At 46.6% G+C, this 18,402-nt stretch overlaps 1 protein-coding gene across 2 annotated transcripts in view; it reads right to left on the bottom strand.

Annotated features, from left to right (window-relative positions):
• LOC124002627 (retinoic acid receptor gamma-A-like) overlaps nt 1-18,402 on the bottom strand; it is a 77,002-nt gene that overhangs the window by 39,276 nt on the left and 19,324 nt on the right. For both annotated transcript variants that reach the window (XM_046310189.1, XM_046310190.1), the window contains exon 2: nt 17,431-17,781. In XM_046310189.1, coding sequence (XP_046166145.1) covers nt 17,431-17,599 — 169 coding nt within the window. In that variant the 5' untranslated portion in view covers nt 17,600-17,781. The remainder of the gene's footprint in view (nt 1-17,430; nt 17,782-18,402) is intronic.

Genomic DNA, 18,402 nt, shown 5'->3' on the forward strand with positions numbered 1-18,402 from the left:
ACACATTGTGGCAAAATAATTACAATTTAGCAATTAAAAACTGGAGTGATAGATGTGCAGAAGATGAATGTGCAAGTAGAGATACTGGGGTGCAAAGGAGCAAAAAAATAAATAACAATATGGGAATGAGATAGTTGGATGGGCTATTTACAGATGGGCTATGTACAGGTGCAATGATCTGTAAGCTGCTCTGACAGCTGATGCTTAAAGTTAGTGAGGGAGATAAAACTCTCCAGCTTCAGTTATTTTTGCAATTCGTTCCAGTCATTGGCAGCAGAGAACTGGAAGGAAAGGTGGCCAAAATAGGAGTTGGCTTTGGGGGTGTCCAGTGAAATATACCTGCTGGAGCGCATTCTACAGGTGCATGCTGCTATGGTGACCAGTGAGCTGAGATTAGGCAGGGCTTTACCTAGCAAAGACTTATAGATGACCTGGAGCCAGTGGATTTGGTGACAAATATGAAGCGAGGGCCAGCCAACGAGAGCATAGTAGGTACTATATGGGGCATTGGTGACAAAACGGATGGGACTGTGATAGACTGCATCCAATTTGCTGAGTAGAGTGTTGGAGTCTATTTTGTAAATGACATTGCCTAAGTCAAGGACCAGTAGGACAGTCCGTTTTACGAGGGTGTGTTTGGCAGCATGAATGAAGGATGCTTTGTTGCGAAATAGGAAGCGAATTCTAGATGTAATTTTGGATTGGAGATGCTTAATGCGAGTCTGGAAGGAGAGTTTACAGTCTAACCAGACACCTATGTATTTGTAGTTGTCCACATATTCTAGGTCAGAACCGTCCAGAACCGTGCATAGCGGAGAAGGTACGTGGGATTCAAAATGGTCAGTGATCTGTTTGTGAACTTGGCTTTCGAAGACCTTAGAAAGGCAGGATAGGATAGATATAGGTCTGTAACAGTTTGGGTCTAGAGTGTCTCCCCCTTTGAAGAGGGGGATGACCGCGGCAGCTTTCCAATCTTTGGGGATCTCAGACGATACAAAAGAGAGGTTGAACAGGCTGGTAATAGGGGTTGCAACAATTACATCGGAAATAGAGGAAATAGAGAGAAATAGAAATAGAGGGTCCAGATTGTCTATCCCAGCTGATTTGTAGGGGTCCAGATTTTGCAAGTCTTTCAGAACATCAGCTATATGGAATTGGGTGAAGGAGAAATTGGGGAGGCTTGGGGAAGTTGCTGTGGGGGGTGCAGAGCTGTTGACCGAGGTAGGGGTAGCCAGGTGGAAAGCATGGCCGTAGAAAAATGCTTATTGAAATTCTTGATTATCATAGGTTTTTCGGTGGTGACAGTGTTTACCAACCTCAGTGCAGTGGGCAGCTGGGAGGAGGTGCTCTTATTCTCCATGGACTTTACAGTGTCCCAGAATCTTTTGGAGTTTGTCTCTCCCTTTATCAATTCAATTCAGTTCAAGGGCTTTATTGGCATGGCAAACATATGTTAACATTGCCAAAGCAAGTGAAGTAGATATCTCTATCTATCTATCTATCTCTATTTATCTCTCTCTCCCGCTATCTCCCCTTCCTTTCTCTCTCTCTGTTTTTCTCTCCCTTTATCTCTCTCTCTCCCTCCCTCCCTCCCTCCCTCCCTCCCTCCCTCCCTCCCTCCCTCCCTCCCTCCCTCCCTCCCTCCCTCCCTCCCTCCCTCCCTCCCTCCCTCCCTCCCTCCCTCCCTCCCCTCCCTCCCTCCCTCCCTCCCTCTGAGGGGCAGGGCTGAGATGTTATCAGGTATTAAGTGGTGCTAATGGACTCCCTGCCGTTTGGTCTGAAGACTCCAGATAATAGCAGAGATCAACAGATAACAGCCACTGTGACCAGATGAGCTGATTATCTCCCTGGTAGATCAGGACACACACACACACACACACACACACACACACACACACACACACACACACACACACACACACACACACACACACACACACACACACACACACACACACACACACACACACACACACACACACACACACACACACACACACACACACACACACACAGCAATACCACAAAGTTCCCCTACTAACTCAATCGGGCAGCTACAGTGAGCTACAGAAGTATTCGGACAGTGACACACTGTTGGTTGTTTTGGCACTCTACTCCAGGACTTTTGATTTGAAATGATACAATGACTATGAGATTAAATTACCGACTGTCAGTTTTAACCGTTTAGAAATTACAGCACCTTTTGTACATAGTCCGCACATCTTACAGGACCAAACGTATTGGGACAAAGCCAAAAGAACAACAAAACATTTGTCACTGTCTCAATACTTTTGGAACTCACTGTATCTCTCTCACTGACACTGTGCTCAACAGGTACTTCTAATCTTGATGCCAGCATAGTAGGTACTGCGTCGACTTGTCTGTGTGTGCGCGTGCATGTGTGTGTGTGTGTGTGTGTGTGTGTGTGTGTGTGTGTGTGTGTGTGTGTGTGTGTGTGTGTGTGTGTGTGTGTGTGTGTGTGTGTGTGTGTGTGTGTGTGTGTGTGTGTGTGTGTGTGTGTGTGTGTGTGTGTGTGTGTGTGTGCGTGCGTGCGTGCGTGCGTGCGTGCATGTGCACTCACGACCCGGGTGCATACTCCTATCATTTAGTGTCTGTGTGTGTATTTGTCAGAGTGTGTCCGTGTGTGTGTGTGCCCGTCTGCCAGTGAGTGTGTGTTCTCCAGGCAGGATGTGTTGTCAGATTCCTCCCCAACCTTGGCTAAGCCAGGGGGTTTAATGGGGAGTCCTCTCTACTGCTCTCTGCCTCTTCCTCAAATCCCTATGGGACTGATTGAGCAGAGGGAGAGAGGGACGGAAGGAGGGAGGGACTGACATGTGAAAGCCTGGCAAGGAGAACAGACAAGTTTGGACATGGAGGACAGGGAAAGCAGAGGGGGAGTCATGAGTGTTTTGTTTTACAAGTATTTTACAGTTTTTATGACCACTACACTGAATTGAAGGGCCGGCTACTTACTGTAAGTCATTTTGGATGAAAGTGTATGTTCATTGTTGAGATCATTGTTAGCATGATTATTCTGTATTGGCAGATTTTCCTGACCATCCAACCTGACCAAGAAAAACCCTAGGCACTATTACATTTTTTTATTAACTTATCTCAATAGTTTCAAGTTCTACTAGTTATTATTGAAGTAGTGTCAATAATGATGATTGTGGAACAAACTCAAAATACTCAAATGTCGAAGCTTTCAAACTCAAACCCATTTGTTTCCTCGAACCACTTGGGTTAGCAGTCCACTGCAACTTACGATCAAACTAACTTTGTCCAATGAAATGTACTAGTGTCATTTTTCTTTGTTCTCTCCAGCATCCATCTGTCATTGATCTGTTCCTCTCCAGGCTTCATTCCTGCAGTATTGACATCTGTGTGTTTCTTGTGGTTATAGTCAGAGCCAGGGCACTAATAACAGAGCAAATTGCTCATACTCACAGTCTCTACATGTCTGCTGGAGAGGAACAGAAATTACTGTACTGTGTATTTTTATTTAACTAGGCAAGTCAGTTAAGAACAAGTTCTTATTTTCAATGGTGGGTTAACTGCCTGTTCAGGGGCAGAACGACAGATTTGTACCTTGTCAGCTCAGGGATTTGAACTTGCAACCTTCCGGTTACAAGTCCAATGCTCTAACCACTAGGCTACCCTGGGACTGCTGGATGTGTGTGTGTACATGTGTGTGTGTACATGTGTGTGTGTGTACATGTGTGTGTGTACATGTGTGTGTACAAGTGTGTGTACGTGTGTGTGTGCGTGTGTGCATGTGTGTGTGTGTGTGTGTGTGTGTGTGTGTGGGTGCGTGCGTGTGTGTGTGTGTGTCAGACTTCAGTCTCCTTTCAACATGCTTAAAAGAGATAGTAGTATTTCAAATTATTTCCCACATGCTTTCTCCCTCACTCATCCCACTACTTGTTCAACACACTATCACAGCTTATTGTGAAATAGACACAAATGAGATAATTAGACATTTGTGAGAGGCACAAAAAAGTTAATCACAACGCATCTTGTGTGTATTACATGATTTTCTGTCTTCATAACGCATTCATGTACATTTAGTGTCTATTTCACGACAATCTGTGATACTGGGTTGACTTTTTTCTCTCTCTCTGTGCTCACGGGTCTGTGTCAGTCTGCCCTAGTGCTGGAGTTACCTCTCTCTCTCTCTCTCTCTCTCTCTCTCTCTCTCTCTCTCTCTCTCTCTCTCTCTCTCTCTCTCTCTCCCATCTCTCTCTCAATTTAAGGGGCTTTATTGGCATTGGAAACATATGTTTATATTGCCAAAGCAAGTGAAATAGATAATAAACAAAAGTGAAATAAACAATAGAAAATTTACAGTAAACGTTACACTCAAAAGTTCCAAAAGAATAAAGACATTTAAAATGTCATATTATGTCTATATACAGTGTTGTAAAAATGTGCAAATAGTTCAAGTACAAAAGGGAAAATAAATAAACATAAATATCGGTTGTATTTACAATGGTCTTTGTTCTTCACTGGTTGCCCTTTTTTGTGGCAACAGGTCACAAATCTTGCTGCTGTGATTGCACACTGTGATATTTCACCCAGTAGATATGGGAGTTTATCAATGTTTGATTTGTTTTCAAATTCTTTGTGGATCTGTGTAATCTGAGGGAAATATGTGTCTCTAATATGGTCATACATACGTATGTCAGGAGGTTAGGAAGTGCAGCTCAGTTTCCACTTCATTTTGTGGGCAGTGAGCACATAGCCTGTCTTCTCTTGAGAACCAAGTCTGCCTTTGGCGGCCTTTCTCAATAGCAAGGCTATGCTCACTGAGTCTATACAAAGTCAAAGATTTTTTTTTTTTTTGTCAGTCACAGTGGTCAGGTATTCTGCCACTGTGTGCTCTCTGTTTAGGGCCATATTGCATTCTAGTTTGCTCATTTCTTGTGCAAATTCTTTCCATTGTGTCCATCTTTCCAAGTAATTATCTTTTTGTTTTCTCATGATTTGGTTGGTTTGTCCTGGGGCTCTGTGGGGTCTGTTTGTGTTTGTAAGCAGAGCCCCAGAACCAGTTTGCTTAGGCGGATCTTTTCCAGGTTAATTTCTCTGTATGTGATGGCTTTGTTATGGATGGTTTGGGAATTGTTTCCTTTTAGGTGGTTGTTGAATTTAACAGCTCTTTTCTGGATTTTGATCATTAGCGGGTATCGGTGCAGCAGACGGCTCTAGTGCCCTTGCCAATTCGTTATATATGTTGAAGAGGGTGGGTCTTAAGCTGCATCACTGTCTCACCCCCCGGCCCTGTGGAAAGAAATGTGTGTTTTTTGCCAATTTTAACCACACACTTGTAGTTTGTGAACATGTAATTGATAATGTTGTATGTTTTTCCCCCAACACCACTTTCCATCAATTTGTACAGCAGACCCTCAAATTGAGTCAAAACCTTTTTTTTAAAGGATGAGAAGACTTGCCTTTGTTTTGGTTTGTTTGTCAATTAGGGTGTGCAGGGTGAATACGTGTTCTGTCATACGGTCATTTGGTAAAAAGCCAATTTGACATTTGCTCAGTACATTTTCTTCATTGAGGAAGTTCATGGTAATGCAGCAGGTTTTTCCCAAGGTTGCTGTTGACATATATCCTCCGGTAGTTATTGGGGTCGAATTTGTCTCCACTTTTGTGGATTGGGTTGATCAGTCCTTAGTTCCAAATACTAGGGAAGATGCCAGAGCTGAGGATGATGTTAAAGAGTTTAAGTATATAGCCAATTGGAATTTGTGGTCTGTATATTTGATCATTTATTTTCTGATACTACAGGCCTTTTTAGGTTGGAGGGTTTGTATTTTTTCCTGTGGTTCATTCAATGTAATTGGAGAATCCAGTGGGTTCTGGTCGTCTTTAGTAGTTGATTATAAGATTTGCATTTGACCTTGTATATGTTTTTGCTGTTTGTTCTTTGTTATAGAACGTTGTTTATCCATGCATCTCCGTTTTGGATAGATAACTCTTCGTGTTGTCGTTTTATTAGAGTTTTCCAATTTTCCCAGAAGTGGTGGGAAAATGGATTCTTCAATCACATTGAGTTGATTTCTGATGTGCTGTTCCTTCTTTTTCCGTAGTGTATTTCTGTATTGTTTTAGTGATTCACCATAGTGAAGGCATAGGCTCAGGTTTTCTGGGTCTCTATGGTTTTGGTTGGACAGGTTTCTCAACTTCTTTGTTAGGTTCTTGCTGTCATGTTTTGTCATTTATTATCTTGTCTTGTCCCTGTGCTTCCCATTCTATTCGTTTCCCTCTGCTGGTCTTATTAGGTTCTTTCCCTCTTTCTATCCCTCTCTCTCCCCCTCCCTCTCTCACTCTCTCGCTCTCTCTTCTCTCTATCGTTCCGTTCCTGCTCCCAGCTGTTCCTATTCCCCTAATCAATCATTTAGTCTTCCCACACCTGTTCCCGATCCTTTCCCCTGATTAGAGTCCCTATTTCTTCCTTTGTGTTCCGTTCCTGTCCTGTCGGTTCCTTGTCTAGAATTCACCGTGCTGTGTTTGTGTATCGCCCCTGTCGTGTCGTGTTTTCCTCAGATGCTGCGTGGTGAGCAGGTGTCTGAGTCTGTCTGGTTCAAGTGCCTTCCCGAGGCAACCTGCTGTTCACCTGCTGTTCAAGATCGAGTCTCCAGTTTGTCCTCGTCATTTCGAGTGAAAGTTGTGTTTTTTTGTTTGTATTTACTTTACTGGATTAAAGACTCTGTTTTCGCCAAGTCGCTTTTGGGTCCTCTTTCACCTGCATGACAGAAGGAACCGACCAAGGAATGGACCCAGCGACTTCAGACGCTCGTTACACTGCCGTCGAGATCCAAGGAGCCATGCTCGGCAGACACGAGCAGGAATTGTCTGCTGCTCGCCATGCCGTGGAGAACCTGGCCGCTCAGGTTTCCGACCTCTCTGGACAGTTCCAGAGTCTACGTCTCGTGCCACCTGTTACTTCCTGGCCTGCCGAGCCTCCAGAACCTAGGGTTAATAACCCACCTTGCTACTCCGGGCAGCCCACTGAATGCCGCTCCTTTCTCACGCAGTGTGAGATTGTGTTCTCTCTCCAACCCAACACATACTCTAGAGAGAGAGCTCGGGTTGCTTACGTCATTTCACTCCTTACTGGCCGGGCTCGAGAATGGGGCACAGCTATCTGGGAGGCAAGGGCTGATTGCTCTAACAAGTTCCAGAACTTTAAAGAGGAGATGATTCGGGTTTTTGACCGTTCAGTTTTTGGTAGGGAGGCTTCTAGGGCCCTGGCTTCCTTATGCCAAGGTGAACGGTCCATAACGGATTATTCTATTGAGTTTCGCACTCTTGCTGCCTCTAGTGAGTGGAACGAGCCGGCGCTGCTCGCTCGTTTTCTGGAGGGACTCCACGCAGTGGTTAAGGATGAGATTCTCTCCCGGGAGGTTCCTTCAGATGTGGACTCTTTGATTGCTCTCGCCATCCGCATAGAACGACGGGTAGATCTTCGTCACCGGGCTCGTGGAAGAGAGCTCGCATCAACGGTGTTTCCCTGCTCCGCATCGCAACCATCTCCCTCCTCTGGCTCAGAGTCTGAGCCCATGCAGCTGGGAGGGATTCGCATCTCGACTAAGGAGAGGGAACGGAGGATCACCAACCGCCTGTGCCTCTATTGCGGAGTTGCTGGACATTTTGTTAATTCATGTCCAGTAAAAGCCAGAGCTCATCTGTAAGCGGAGGGCTACAGGTGAGCGCAACTACTCAAGTCTCTCCATCAAAATCCTGTACTACTTTTGTCGGTCCATCTACGCTGGACCGGTTCGGGTGCTACATGTAGTGCCTTGATAGACTCTGGGGCTGAGGGTTGTTTCATGGACGAAGCATGGGTTCGGAAACATGACATTCCTTTCAGAGAGTTAGAGAAGCCTACGCCCATGTTCGCCTTAGATGGTAGTCATCTTCCCAGTATCAGATTTGAGACACTACCTTTAACCCTCACAGTATCTGGTAACCACAGTGAGACTATTTCTTTTTGATTTTTCGCTCACCGTTTACACCTGTTGTTTTGGGTCATCCCTGGCTAGTATGTCATAATCCTTCTATTAATTGGTCTAGTAATTCTATCCTATCCTGGAACGTTTCTTGTCATGTGAAGTGTTTAATGTCTGCCATCCCTCCCGTTTCTTCTGTCCCTACTTCTCAGGAGGAACCTGGCGATTTGACAGGAGTGCCGGAGGAATATCATGATCTGCGCACGGTCTTCAGTCGGTCCCGAGCCAACTCCCTTCCTCCTCACCGGTCGTATGATTGTAGTATTGATCTCCTTCCGGGGACCACTCCTCCTCGGGGTAGACTATACTCTCTGTCGGCTCCCGAACGTAAGGCTCTCGAGGATTATTTGTCTGTGTCTCTTGACGCCGGTACCATAGTGCCTTCTTCCTCTCCGGCCGGGGCGGGGTTTCTTTTTGTTAAGAAGAAGGACGGTACTCTGCGCCCCTGCGTGGATTATCGAGGGCTGAATGACATAACGGTTAAGAATCGTTATCCGCTTCCCCTTATGTCATCAGCCTTCGAGATTCTGCAGGGAGCCAGGTGCTTTACTAAGTTGGACCTTCGTAACGCTTACCATCTCGTGCGCATCAGAGAGGGGGACGAGTGGAAAACGGCGTTTAACACTCCGTTAGGGCATTTTGAGTACCGGGTTCTGCCGTTTGGTCTCGCCAATGCGCCAGCTGTTTTTCAGGCATTAGTTAATGATGTTCTGAGAGACATGCTGAACATCTTTGTTTTTGTCTATCTTGACGATATCCTGATTTTTTCTCCGTCACTCGAGATTCATGTTCAGCACGTTCGACGTGTTCTACAGCGCCTTTAGAGAATTGTCTCTACGTAAAGTCTGAGAAGTGCTCTTTTCATGTCTCCTCCGTTACTTTTCTCGGTTCCGTTATTTCCGCTGAAGGCATTCAGATGGATTCCGCTAAGGTCCAAGCTGTCAGTGATTGGCCCGTTCCAAGGTCACGTGTCGAGTTGCAGCGCTTTTTAGGTTTCGCTAATTTCTATCGGCGTTTCATTCGTAATTTCGGTCAAGTTGCTGCCCCTCTCACAGCTCTTACTTCTGTCAAGACGTGTTTTAAGTGGTCCGGTTCCGCCCAGGGAGCTTTTGATCTTCTAAAAGAACGTTTTACGTCCGCTCCTATCCTCGTTACTCCTGACGTCACTAGACAATTCATTGTCGAGGTTGACGCTTCAGAGGTAGGCGTGGGAGCCATTCTATCCCAGCGCTTCCAGTCTGACGATAAGGTTCATCCTTGCGCTTATTTTTCTCATCGCCTGTCGCCATCTGAGCGCAACTATGATGTGGGTAACCGTGAACTGCTCGCCATCCGCTTAGCCCTAGGCGAATGGCGACAGTGGTTGGAGGGGGCGACCGTTCCTTTTGTCGTTTGGACAGACCATAAGAACCTTGAGTACATCCGTTCTGCCAAACGACTTAATGCCCGTCAAGCTCGTTGGGCGTTGTTTTTCGCTCGTTTCGAGTTTGTGATTCTTACGGTTGTCGATAGGTTCTCTAAGGCGGCACATTTCATTCCCCTCGCTAAACTTCCTTCCGCTAAGGAGACGGCACAAATCATTATCGAGAATGTATTCAGAATTCATGGCCTCCCGTTAGACGCCGTTTCAGACAGAGGCCCGCAATTCACGTCACAGTTTTGGAGGGAGTTCTGTCGTTTGATTGGTGCGTCCGTCAGTCTCTCTTCCGGGTTTCATCCCCAGTCTAACGGTCAAGCAGAGAGGGCCAATCAGACGATTGGTCGCATACTACGCAGCCTTTCTTTCAGAAACCCTGCGTCTTGGGCAGAACAGCTCCCCTGGGCAGAATACGCTCACAATTCGCTTCCTTCGTCTGCTACCGGGTTATCTCCGTTTCAGAGTAGTCTGGGTTACCAGCCTCCTCTGTTCTCATCCCAGCTTGCCGAGTCCAGCGTTCCCTCCGCTCAAGCGTTTGTCCAACGTTGTGAGCGCACCTGGAGGAGGGTGAGGTCTGCACTTTGCCGTTACAGGGCACAGACTGTGAGAGCCGCCAATAAACGCAGGATTAAGAGTCCAAGGTATTGTTGCGGCCAGAGAGTGTGGCTTTCCACTCGCAACCTTCCTCTTACGACAGCTTCTCGTAAGTTGACTCCGCGGTTCATTGGTCCGTTCCGTGTCTCCCAGGTCGTCAATCCTGTCGCTGTGCGACTGCTTCTTCCGCGACATCTTCGTCGCGTCCATCCTGTCTTCCATGTCTCCTGTGTCAAGCCCTTTCTTCGCACCCCCGTTCGTCTTCCCTCCCCCCCCGTCCTTGTCGAGAGCGCACCTATTTACAAGGTACATAAGATCATGGACATGCGTTCTCGGGGACGGGGTCACCAATACTTAGTGGATTGGGAGGGTTACGGTCCTGAGGAGAGGAGTTGGGTTCCGTCTCGGGACGTGCTGGACCGTTCACTCATTGATGATTTCCTCCGTTGCCGCCAGGATTCCTCCTCGAGTGCGCCAGGAGGCGCTCGGTGAGTGGGGGTACTGTCATGTTTTGTCATTTATTATCTTGTCTTGTCCCTGTGCTTCCCATTCTATTCGTTTCCCTCTGCTGGTCTTATTAGGTTCTTTCCCTCTTTCTATCCCTCTCTCTCCCCCCTCCCTCTCTCACTCTCTCGCTCTCTCTTCTCTCTATCGTTCCGTTCCTGCTCCCAGCTGTTCCTATTCCCCTAATCAATCATTTAGTCTTCCCACACCTGTTCCCGATCCTTTCCCTGATTAGAGTCCCTATTTTGCATTCTTCATCAAACCATTTATCATTGTTGCTCATTTTCTTAGGTTGTCTGCTTGACATTTTTAGATGAGAAAGGGAGGCTGAGACGTCAAATATATTGTTTAGGTTTTCTACTGCCAAGTGTACACCTTCACTGTTACAGTGAAACATTTTGTCCAGGAAATTGTCTAGAAGGGATTGAATTTGCTGTTGCCCAATGTTTTTTTGTTATTTTCTTTCCATCTATAGTATTTCTTAATATTATTCAGTTCCTTTGGCCTTGATGCCTCATGATTGAGCATCGCCTCATTTTAAGTGGAGTGTGATTTTCCTGTGATCTGAAAGGGGTGTCAGTAGACTGACTGCGAACGCTTTATTAAGAGACTCTGGGTTGAGGTCAGTGATAAAGTAGTCTACAATACTACTACCACTACTACCAAGAGATGAGCTATAGGTGTACCTACCATAGGAGTCCCCTCAAAGCCTACCATTGACTATGTACATACCCAGCGTACCCAACAGAGTTGCAGGAGTTGTGACCCGTTTCTGTTTGTTTCGTTGTAGTAGTTGTGTCTAGGGGGGCATATGGTGAAGGGAATGCTGTCAACTCCAGGTAGGTGTTTGTCCCCCCGTGTGCTGAGGGTGTCGGGTTCTTGTCCAGTTCTGGCATTTAGGTCGCCACAGACTAGTACAGGTCCCTGAGCCTGGAATTTGTTGATCTCCCACTCTAGGATGGAGAAGCTGTCATCGTTAAAGTACGGGGATTCTATTGGGGGATATAGGCAGCACACATGAGGCCATTTTTCTCTGTTTAGATAATTTCCTGAATCATTTCTAGCCAGATGTAAAATGTTCCTCTTTTGACAAATTTAATTGAGTGGGTTAGGTCTGCTCTATACCAAATTAGCATACCCCCTGAGTCTCTTCCCTGTTTCACACCTGGTAGTTTGGTGGATGGGAATACCAGCTCTCTGTAACCTAGAGGTCAACCAGTGGGTCCATCTCTTTTATACCATGTTTCTTGTAGGATGACAATGTCTGTATTTGATGAAGTCTGGGTTCCTGCTGTTTAGGCCAAGGGCAGATGACCTCAGACCTTGTATATTCCAGGATGAGATAGTGAAAGCTTTGTGTGGTTTAGGCCCGGACCATCACAGTAGGTGTGAGCAGAGAATGTTGAGCATCTGATACATACCTCTTAGGTCGCAGGATGGGGCTTGCGCGGGTGTAGTAGAGGGGTTTAGACCTGTTGCTCCGCTCACGGCCTGGGCATATGTTCTGCTGTCATGCTGAGGTCCTTGCCGCAGGGGCGGGTGGCATGGGGTGGGCAGATGGCACATTGGACTGATATGGGGGGCCTATATACGGTGTGGCCAGGGTTTGCTTGTGGTGTTCTTAGCTGGTTGTGGTGTGGCAGGTGATGCTGTGGTCTGGGTGTAGGTCCTCTGGCATGGGTTCTCTTGGTGCAGGTCCTTTGGGAGTTTTTTTGCAGGTTTGGGAGGGTGTCTCGCTGGTCTGGGCGGGGTGGCTGTTGCTCTGTTGTTCCTGTGTGAGGTGCTGGGGCTATGGTTGAGGGTGACATCCTTCAGGGTCCTGGAAAAAGTTGGGATTGCTGCCTTGTAGAGGTGGACCTGGTTGTAAAGGCTGTTAAAGTCCAGGGTGGACTTGTGGGCCAGGTAGACATTATGTTTTGAATCACAGTCTCGCGAAATGCTTGCATTCACCCACTGTATGGTGGCAGGGTGAAAGTATTTTCATGGTAGCAGGGTGACAACCACTTGTGCGTTGGGGAAAGTGGAAGAAGCTTTTTCAATCACACCCGCGAGTGCTGTTGCCACTCTTTCCTGATGGGGGGGTTGTGCTGGTCTGTTTTGTGGTCTTGTTCTGTCTGGATTGTGTGGACTAGCTCTCTGAGCTCCACTATGTCTCTCTCCAGCTCTCTGAATTTATCCCTCTCTATGAAGGAGGAACAGTGCAGTTGTGGGACTGGGTGTGTTCAGTGCTGGGGGATACCTCTCCTACCATTGTTGGGCTCAATAGTTTTCACACATCTGACTTCACACTTCAGTGCTAACTGTCTGCAGGACAGTTTGAAGAGGTGTGATCAGTGCTGGGGGGGATACCTATCTTCGTCTGTAGGACAGTTTGAAGAATACCTATCTTCGTCTGTGAAGAGGTCGGTGCTGGGGGATACCTATCCTCGTCTGTAGGACAGATTGAATAGGTGTGATCGGTGCTGGGGGATACCTATCTTCGTCTGCAGGACAGTTTGAAGAGGTGTGATCGGTGCTGGGGGGATACCTATCCTCGTCTGTAGGACAGATTGAATAGGTGTGATCGGTGCTGGGGGGATACCTATCTTCGTCTGCAGGACAGTTTGAAGAGGTGTGATCGGTGCTGGGGGGATACCTATCTTCGTCTGTAGGACAGATTGAAGAGGTGTGATCGGTGCTGGGGGGATACCTATCTTCATCTGCAGGACAGTTTGAAGAGGTGTGATCAGTGCTGGGGGGATACCTATCTTCGTCTGTAGGACAGATTGAAGAGGTGTGATCGTTGCTGGGGATACCTATCTTCGTCTGCAGGACAGTTTGAAGAGGTGTGATCAGTGCTGGGGGAATACCTATCTTCATCTGTAGGACAGTTTGAAGAGGTGTGATCAGTGCTGGGGGAATACCTATCTTCATCTGTAGGACAGTTTGAAGAGGTGTGATCAGTGCTGGGAGATACCTATCTTCATCTGTAGGACAGTTTGAAGAGGTGTGATCAGTGCTGGGGTAGGACAGTTTGAAGAGGTGTGATCAGTGCTGGGGGAATCTTCATCTCTGCAGGACAGTTTGAAGAGGTGTGATCAGTGCTGGGGGAATACCTATCTTCATCTGTAGGACAGTTTGAAGAGGTGTGATCAGTGCTAGGGGATACCTATCTTTGTCTGCAGGACAGTTTGAAGAGGTGTGATCAGTGCTGGGGGAATACCTATCTTCGTCTGCAGGACAGTTTGAAGAGGTGTGATCGGTGCTGGGGGGGATACCTATCTTCGTCTGTAGGTCAGTTTGAAGAGGTGTGATCGGTGCTGGGGGGATACCTATCTTCGTCTGCAGGACAGTTTGAAGAGGTGTGATTGGTGCTGGGGGGATACCTATCTTCGTCTGTAGGACAGATTGAAGAGGTGTGATCGGTGCTGGGGGGATACCTATCTTCGTCTGCAGGACAGTTTGAAGAGGTGTGATCAGTGCTTGGGGGATACCTATCTTCGTCTGTAGGACAGATTGAAGAGGTGTGATCGGTGCTGGGGATACCTATCTTCGTCTGCAGGACAGTTTGAAGAGGTGTGATCAGTGCTGGGGGAATACCTATCTTCATCTGTAGGACAGTTTGAAGAGGTGTGATCAGTGCTGGGGATATCTATCTTCGTCTGTAGGACAGTTTGAAGAGGTGTGATCAGTGCTGGGGATATCTATCTTCGTCTGCAGGACAGTTTGAAGAGGTGTGATCAGTGCTGGGGATATCTATCTTCGTCTGTAGGACAGTTTGAAGAGGTGTGATCAGTGCTGGGGATATCTATCTTCGTCTGTAGGACAGTTTGAAGAGGTGTGATCAGTGCTGGGGATATCTATCTTCGTCTGCAGGACAGTTTGAAGAGGTGTGATCAGTGCTGGGGGAATACCTATCTTCATCTGCAGGACAGTTTGAAGAGGTGTGATCAGTGCTGGGGGAATACCTATCTTCATCTGTAGGACAGTTTGAAGTGGTGTGATCAGTGCTGGGGGAATACCTATCTTCGTCTGCAGGACAGTTTGAAGAGGTGTGATCAGTGCTGGGGGAATACATCTTCATCTGGACAGTTTGAAGAGGTGTGATCAGTGCTGGGGGAATACCTATCTTCATCTGCTGGGGGAGGACAGTTTGAAGAGGTGTGATCAGTGCTGGGGGAATACCTATCTTCGTCTGCAGGACAGTTTGAAGAGGTGTGATCAGTGCTGGGGGAATACCTATCTTCGTCTGCAGGACAGTTTGAAGAGGTGTGATCAGTGCTGGGGGAATACCTATCTTCGTCTGCAGGACAGTTTGAAGAGGTGTGATCAGTGCTGGGGGAATACCTATCTTCGTCTGCAGGACAGTTTGAAGAGGTGTGATCAGTGCTGGGGGAATACCTATCTTCGTCTGTAGGACAGTTTGAAGAGGTGTGATCAGTGCTGGGGGAATACCTATCTTCGTCTGAAGGACAGTTTGAAGAGGTGTGATCAGTGCTGGGGGAATACCTATCTTCGTCTGTAGGACAGTTTGAAGAGGTGTGATCAGACTCACTCAGGATGGGGGAGTAGTCACAGAGAGAGAGGGATATTCCTGCTGTCTTCTCTCTTTGATCCTGTAAAAGTCCTGCTGGAACTGCATGAGGATGCCCTGCACCATTACTGTCCCAGACTTGTACACGTTGACAGAGGTTGTTTCAATTTCCTCAATGTCTAGTATTCAGAGTTTCCACCCTGGGCCAATATCCTCTCCCTTGACATAGGGGTAGTGTGCTCTTATAGCACTGTGCCATGGGAGGGTCTGTGTGGAAATTGAAGTTGCTTACATTATCCTCTTTGTAGCAGTCAGCAAATAGTGTCTCTGGATTGTCCCTTGAGGAGCTTTTTTGTTGTTGTACTTATTCCTTGCAGAGTTATTTTTAATATCCATGGGGTACTACTGTATTGTAATGACCTCAGGACAGGGATACGCCATTGGGGCTTCAAAGGCCTCTGCATCTGGGTAGGGTGGAGGTGGGGGCTGTGAAACTCTCCTGCCATTGTTGGGCTCAAGAGTTTTCAGACATCTGACTTCACACTTCAGTGCTAATTGAAGGTGCTGCCAGGTCTGTTCTGTCCTAGCAGCTCGGTAGCTTAGTATACTTATTTACTTAGCGTTATATAACAAAATTATTATTGTCTTTTACTTTTTGGCTTCAGAAGTAGCTTCAGACTGAATATGAATCACTCAGTTTGGTGTTGGATGGTATTTCCAGGTTCTGCTGTCTTTCTTCTGCAGGTTTTGGTTTGTTCCATTTTTTTTCGTGATAGTCCTTGGTAGTAACAGTCCATTCATGTAATTTTGTCCAAAATCAAGGTTTTAGGTATGGAATTTAGATTCGGATTGAAGGTTTTAATGTTGAGGTTAGTTTCCTGTATAAGTTCTTGCGAAAAAAAGTTCAAGTTTACCTACATTTATCCAACTGTCTCTTATCTCTCTCTTATCTCTCTCTTCTCTCTCTTCTCTCTCTACTCTCAATTGAATTCAATTTAAGAGCTTTTAATGGCATGGGAAACATATGTTAACATTGCCAAAGCAGGTGAACTAGATAATAAACAAAAGTGAAATAAACAATACATATTAACAGTAAACATTACATTAACAGTAAACATTATCCAAAGAATAAAGACATTACAAATGTCATATTATGTGAAAATAGTTCAAGTACAAAAGGGAAAATAAATATGGGTTGTATTTACAATGATGTTTTTTCTTCTCTGGTTGCCCTTTTTCTTGTGGCAACAGGTCACAAATCGTGCTGCACATAGATATGTGAGTACTCTCTTTCTCTCTCTTTCTCTCTCTCTCTCTCTCTCTGGACAACAGCACCCCCTTTGAACTTGTGTGGAAACTCTGACAGCCCCACTGGCTCACCCATTCAAAAACAAGAAACTGTTTCAAACCCCCCCCCCCTCTCTAATCCCTCTCTTTTCATGTTGTTTTGTATATGTTATAATTTGATTCACCTCTGTAAAGCCAAATCATAAAGGGACACTTGTTCTTCCTGCTGCCTTCAGACTAGAGAGAGGCCAGGCTGGCCCCGGCCCTGTACCCTGCCAACCCATTGCCTGCACCCCCCCTCCCTCCCCTGCCTGCCTGCCTGCTTTACCACATGGAAAAACCCTGCTTTCCTGGAAGGGCTGTTTTTGCTCTCTCTCTCTCTCTCTCTTGCTCTCTCTGTCTCTCTCTCTCTCTCTCTTGCTCTCTCTCTCTCTCTCTCTCTCTCTCTCTCTTGCTCTCTCTCTCTCTCTCTGCTCTCTCTCTCTCTCTCTCTCTCTCTCTCTCTCTCTCTCTCTCTCTCTCTTGCTCTCTCTCTCTGTCTGTCTCTCTCTCTCTGTCTGTCTCTCTCTGTCTCTCTCTCTCTGTCTCTCTCTCTCTCTCTCTCTCTCTCTCTCTCTCTCTCTCTCTCTCTCTCTCTCTCTCTCTCTCTCTCTCTCTCTCTCAATCTCTCTTGTTTTCTTTCTCTCTCTCTCTCTTGCTTGCTCTCTCTCTCTCTCTCTCTCTCTCTCTCTCTCTCTCTCTCTCTCTCTCTCTCTCTCTCTCTCTCTCTCTCTCTCTCTCTCTCTCTCTCTCTCTCAATCTCTCTTGTTTTCTCTCTCTCTCTCTCTCTCTCTCTCTCTCTCTCTCTCTCTCTCTCTCTCTCTCTCTCTCTCTCTCTCTCTCTCTCTCTCTCTCTCTCTTGCTCTCTCTCTCTCTCTCTCTCTCTGTCTCTCTCTCTCTCTTGCTCTCTCTTGCTCTCTCTCTCTCCATCCCAATCCATCCCAATCCATCCCAAGAGTTGTGACTGAGTAAGATATCGCAAAAGGGTGTTGTTTTGAGTATGTTATTGTGTGTGTATACATTATGTATTGAATATGGAGAATATGATTAACAGTACTTACACAATGCAGCCATCTCTTTCGGTAGGTCTGCCCCAAATCGTCCAAACAGGCTGCTATTGGCCAGCAGGTCGAAGGGGGAGTGGCTCCTCATGGAGTTGAAGGCAAAGGGGTAGACAGCAGGTGAAAAGCCAGTCATGTGACCCACCTGCCGTTCCCTATTGGTTGCCATGGCGTTGAGAGGATAATTCCGGTCCAGGATAGCTCCGGTCCACTGTCCCGCTCAGGCAGTGGTCTTATTGGGGTTGGTCCTGCGGGCCTGGAGAGTACAGGGCTGAGGAAGGATGATGAGCTGAGGTGGGACCCACAGACGAGACACCAAGCCTGGGCAACACTGCCTCAGATCTACGCTCTCTAGAGGGAAAGAAGAGAGAATAGGAGGTTAGTTACAATGCCTGTCAGTTTAAAGTAGGCTACACAGCCTCAATCCAAATGCATCAATATATGATCCAATGAGACGTCTGTTACAAACATAAGAGGGATGGCATCATTCATAGAGAAACTGTAGCTGACTCAAAAGATGGTAAGAAGAAAAGTGAATGATGAGGAATAAAGGGAATATGGGATATGTTGAAGACAGCAGTGGGCAGAGAATGAGAGACAGCGACATTTCTAGGGAAAATAAGTACAAAGTAGGACTGAGAGGATGAGACAGAGCAGAGAAAGGCTTCCAAACAGTGCAATGCCATCTGATTTAAATCAGCCCAACTCCACTATAAAGAGTCCCTGTGTTTTCTCTGCCAGCCTGAAACTGTGGCTGCTCTGCCCAACACACTTAATCCATTACAACATGGGTTAAGTGTGCCCCCCCCCCCATCTTCTGGGTCAGATACACAGAAAGCAGCAGAAGATGTACCTTGTCAGATCAAATTATTTCCTCTATCTATCATTGTAACTCTCCCTTTCTCCCTCCCTCCGTATCTCCTCCTGGTGTACCATCCCACCCCCCACAGAGTGATGTGATGAGTGGATGGG

Source organism: Oncorhynchus gorbuscha, linkage group LG18 (genome assembly GCF_021184085.1).
Source record: "Oncorhynchus gorbuscha isolate QuinsamMale2020 ecotype Even-year linkage group LG18, OgorEven_v1.0, whole genome shotgun sequence".
Taxonomy (NCBI): domain Eukaryota; kingdom Metazoa; phylum Chordata; class Actinopteri; order Salmoniformes; family Salmonidae; genus Oncorhynchus; species Oncorhynchus gorbuscha.